At 54.9% G+C, this 4,591-nt stretch overlaps 1 protein-coding gene across 1 annotated transcript; it reads right to left on the reverse strand.

Annotated features, from left to right (window-relative positions):
• Nucleotides 1-2,496: 2,496 nt before the first annotated feature.
• LOC123159455 (uncharacterized) lies at nt 2,497-3,448 on the reverse strand. Its single transcript, XM_044577295.1, has one exon. The coding sequence runs from the start codon at nt 3,326-3,328 to the stop codon at nt 2,855-2,857; it is 474 nt and encodes a 157-aa protein (XP_044433230.1). The 5' UTR covers nt 3,329-3,448; the 3' UTR covers nt 2,497-2,854.
• Between the last annotated feature and the right edge of the window lie 1,143 nt (nt 3,449-4,591).

A 4,591-nucleotide genomic window follows, 5' to 3' on the forward strand; every position in this document is an offset into this window, starting at 1 on the left:
TGGGTTGAATGAGATTTACCATGTAATTAAGTTAGTTTTGTTAGGGTTTGATCCCTAGTATCCACTATGTTCTGAGATTGATGTTGCTATGACTTTGCTATGCTTAATGCTTGTCACTAGGGCCCGAGTGCCATGATTTCAGATCTTAACCTATTATGTTTTCATGAATATATGTGAGTTCTTGATCCTATCTTGCAAGTCTATAGTCACCTATTATGTGTTATGATCCGTTAACCCCGAAGTGACAATAATCGGGATACTTACCAGTGATGGTCGTAGTTTGAGGAGTTCATGTATTCACCAAGTGCTAATGCTTTGGTCCGGTACTCTATTAAAAGGAGGCCTTAATATCACTTAGTTTCCAATAGGACCCTGCTGTCACGGGAGGGTAGGACAAAAGATGTCATGCAAGTTCTTTTCCATAAGCATGTATGACTATATTCAAAATATAGGCCTACATTACATTGATGAACTGGAGCTAGTTCTCTGTCATGCTATGTTATAACTTTTACATGAGGAATCGCATCCGACATAATTATCCATCACTAATCCAATGCCTACGAGCTTTTCACATATTGCTCTTTGCTCAGTTACTTTACCGTTGCTACTATTACTTTTGCCACTGTTACCGTTACTTCCATACTACTTTGCTACTAAATACTTTGCTGCAGATACTAAGTTATCCAGGTGTGGTTGAATTGACAACTCAACTGGTAATACTTGAGAATATTCTTTGGCTCCCCTTGTGTCGAATCAATAAATTTGGGTTGAATACTCTACCCTCGAAAACTGTTGCGATCCCCTATATTTGTGGGTTATCAGCTGCCGCCGCCGGTCAGCCTTGCCATTGATTCCTCATCACGGGCGGCGCGTCACGGGGCGGCACGGCGACGCCTCCCCTCCCGCCATGCGTACACACGGGCGCGGCTATATAAGTCGGTGGCCTCCCTCGCCTCTGGCCACACCAGCCCTAGCCGCTGAGCTCTCCCTCTCCCGTGCGCCGCCGCCGACACTTCTTCCCTCCCACTCCCTCACACCCAAGCCCCGATGGCCGCACGTTTCCCCGGTGGTGCGGCGGCGGCCAACGGCTTCGGCCGCCGTTCGCTTCACGAGTGGGAGTCGTAGCTCCTGTTCGAGGCGAACATCCCGGCGCCGCCGGACATGCGCGCCGGGCCGACGGGGTGGAGACTCAGCAACAGGGGAGTGCCCATTCCCCCGTTGCCCGACGTCGAGGCACGCCCCGCCTACTTCGTTGCCGAGATCGACCGCGTGCGGGCCTCCCTCAAAGAGGAGCAGCTTGCCCTCCCCTAGTATGCTGCCGACGACCACACGGCGTGGGCGGCGTACTTCGAGCGCCGCTAGGAGCAAAGGCTGGCGTCCACCAACGGGGCGCCGGTGGTGGGCAGCGTGAAGAACAGCGAGGGGCACCGCGTGTGGTGGGGCGCCCCCGGCCGCACGCTCGACGGCGTGTTGTCATACCTCGAGGGCGGCAACAAACCGCCGCTGGCGTACCCTCCCACGGCGGCCGCCCCGGCGCGCCGGGCAATGGCTGCCCAGGAGGTTCGGTTCATCCTCGACTTCCTCCTCGCACTCCTCCCGCTCTTCTTCCCACTCCTCCGGCTCTCCGGCGTTGCTCGGCGTCAAGGCCGAGCCCGCAGCGGAGACGCCGCTCGGCCGGCGCACTCGCAATGCCGGCATCGTCATAAACGAGGGCGGCCGGCGCGCCTCCTCATCGGCTCCTCCGCGCTTCGTCAAGCCAAAGACTGAGCCGGGGCTCGCAGCCGTGAAAACGGAGCCGGGGCTTCCCGACGTGAAGACAGAGCACGGCGACGTGGAGCTCGACGACGAGGTCGCCCTGAAATGGGCGCGCGAAGGCTATCTCAAGATGGAGATGCAGCGCAGTGCGCCGTCCTGCAGCGCTTCGAACAGCACCGTCGGGGCCGCGACCAAGGAGGCGTCGTCGTCCTCGACGACAGCGACGATGACGACGCGCCGCCATCGTCACCGGTCCGCCATGGCAATGCCGAGCAGGGTTGGGCGGCCGCGTCAAGGAGAAGAAGGCCGCCAATGACGATGGTGGCGAGGATGGCGGCGACGGCGGCGACTACGCCGCATTCAGCGACTTCCTCGCCCCTTAGTTGTAGTTTACGCCTTTTTTTAGATAAATTTGTTATGTAAACCGCGAACATGTCTAATATATGCCAAGTTTGCCGAATTTTAGCCGAATTTTGCCAAAAAAAAATTAGACGGCATCTGTGCGCGGCTCTGGGGTCGGCGACTGGGAATCAACTCGCCTTCATGCTGTTTTTTGCGCCGACTCGCCTTTAGGCGCCAATTTTATGCGCCCCGGTGTCCAACGGCTGGAGATACTCTGATATCCACAAGCAGCTAACCACCGGCCACCGGCTGAAGCTGGTCCGTTGCGACTTTAAACTAATTTACCTCTAAGTTCGATCTCGAACACTCGGCTGGTGCATAGTCCATTTACTCCACTCGTTAGATCAAACTCGAGATCACACCTTAAGATGATGACATAATAGAAAGATGATGACATTACAGGTCGCACAGCAGCAGCAGTTAACAGATCTAGTTTGAAAAGCGGCAGAAATGCATCGAACTGAAACAAGAATACTAGTAGCAGACAGTAACAACCAACTCAGATCTCAAATCATACAAGAGCACAAGGCTTATTTCTGCGCCATCCGTCGGCACCACACCGGCCACTGAACCGATAGTGATACACAAGAAGAAAGCCACGGACAGGCACAAGTTGGCACAGCGACACCGCGATGACCACCGGATCTGGCGACCAAATCTAACAGCTTACCGCTGACTTGACTCGCGAGCAGATCGATCAGTTGGCGGCGGCCTCCTCGGCGGCCTTGGCCTCGCCCTCGGGCGCCGGCGGGCTGAGCTGGAAGGCGGAGACGGGGAAGGCCCGACCGAGGCCGGCGGGGGTGCGGAAGACGATCTTGGAGCCGGAGGGGCTGATGACGATCTCGGAGATGGTGACCCAGATGAGCAGCTCCTTGCTCTTGACCCCGGTCATGCTGTGCATCCGGCCGCGCTCCACCACGGCCGTCACCTCGGGGGCGTACCAGACCTGCTTGCCGATGGCGTCGAAGGTGTGGGTGAGGCCGCCGGACTGGCCCTGGCGGAGCCACACGAAGCCGGTGGCGCGGTTGTAGCCCACCTCCACGAGGGACGGCAGAGGGAGGAGCCCGTCGGGGAGGCCCAGTTCCACCAGGAACTCGCGGGCCCTGGCCTCGCACAGCTCCGTGTGCACATCCGCGCCCGACCGGTGCTCCTCGATCGCCTGCGAAGCCATCGCCGGATGTCGGGGGTTTCTTCTTGGTTTTCTCTCTCGCCGGCTTGGTTTTGCTTTCCTTGCTGGGCTCTGTTTCTTGGAAGCGAGTGCGACGCGTTCTCTGTTGGAGGAGGAGATCGGGGCCTGCTTTTATGTGCGTTTGGCTGCCCACTTGGGTTCGGGAGTTGAGAAGGGGATTGATTCCCGTCCCCGCGCTGTCAGCCGGAATTATGTTGGGGAATCGGGTGCCATCCCAAAGGCAAAGGGTACGTTTGACGTCTCTCTCTCGTCATCAGTAGCTCGGTTTTGTTAGTATGACATCTCAATGGAGGGTACAGTTTTCGGGTAGCTTCGTATTAAGATGGAAATCACAGAAGCGCCGTCAGGGCGAAGACGCTAGCCATTCAGAACTTGTTGGTGGAGGCCGGGAAAGTCATCAGTCGCACAGTTGGTTTAATTTAATGATTTGCACTGTAGTTGACACCGAATGGGCTGCAGATCCAACGGCCCCAACCACACGCACAGTTGGGAGTATTATGGTCGTAGGACAGGGCAAGTGGCTTTGTTTTTTTTTTCTTCAAGGACGGGGTTCTTGTCTGCTTGCTCCTCAACGGATAAGGATTCAGCACAGACGTCATTGCGGCACGATATCTGCCTGTCGTTCACACGGAAGGCAGTAAGGCTGGTCACAATGAGCAAGAACATAAACTAGTAACTTACACACTTTTTTAGACTATGTTACTACCTTCGTAGTGGGTAGGAACATCTATATAGTGTCATGCAACGATGTATTTATTAGGTTATAGACTCATTGTTTCTTGGAGTGTGTGATGTTCCGGTAACTTAGCTAGTTACCACAAGCACCTCTCTCTTCATTAAATACGTGCCACGTAAGCAAAGTTGTATTGGAGTGTGTGATGTTACTCCTAAGTTCCTTCCCATTGTGACCAGCCTAACAGTCTATTCTCTACCTAATTATTAGGTGACAACTGGTTGAGCATCTACACCGGGGCTCCTCGAACCCTTTGTTGGGAAACCGGGCCATCCGGGAGGGTGGCGGCAGCCGCGTGCAAATCGCACGGGCTAGCCCCTCCCGTTTTCCATCTTTATGTTAAGTGGGTATTTATCCCTTGACCCCTAGTCCCTATATAAAGCAACGAGGAGTCATCATTGTAACACCTTATCATTGATTAATAAAGCCGGTCTCCTCCATATCTCTCTGTGTTATTTACTTTCGCGTGTTTGACTATTTCGACTATTTCGTCTACGACGCTCGCCATCGCT

The sequence above is a fragment of the Triticum aestivum genome, chromosome 7B (genome assembly GCF_018294505.1).
Source record: "Triticum aestivum cultivar Chinese Spring chromosome 7B, IWGSC CS RefSeq v2.1, whole genome shotgun sequence".
In the NCBI taxonomy this organism is placed as follows: domain Eukaryota; kingdom Viridiplantae; phylum Streptophyta; class Magnoliopsida; order Poales; family Poaceae; genus Triticum; species Triticum aestivum.

What these genes read in the sequence shown, in the direction of transcription:
- LOC123159455 (XM_044577295.1), bottom strand. Translation starts at nt 3,328, where the DNA reads ATGGCTTCGCAGGCGATCGAGGAGCACCGGTCGGGCGCGGATGTGCAC.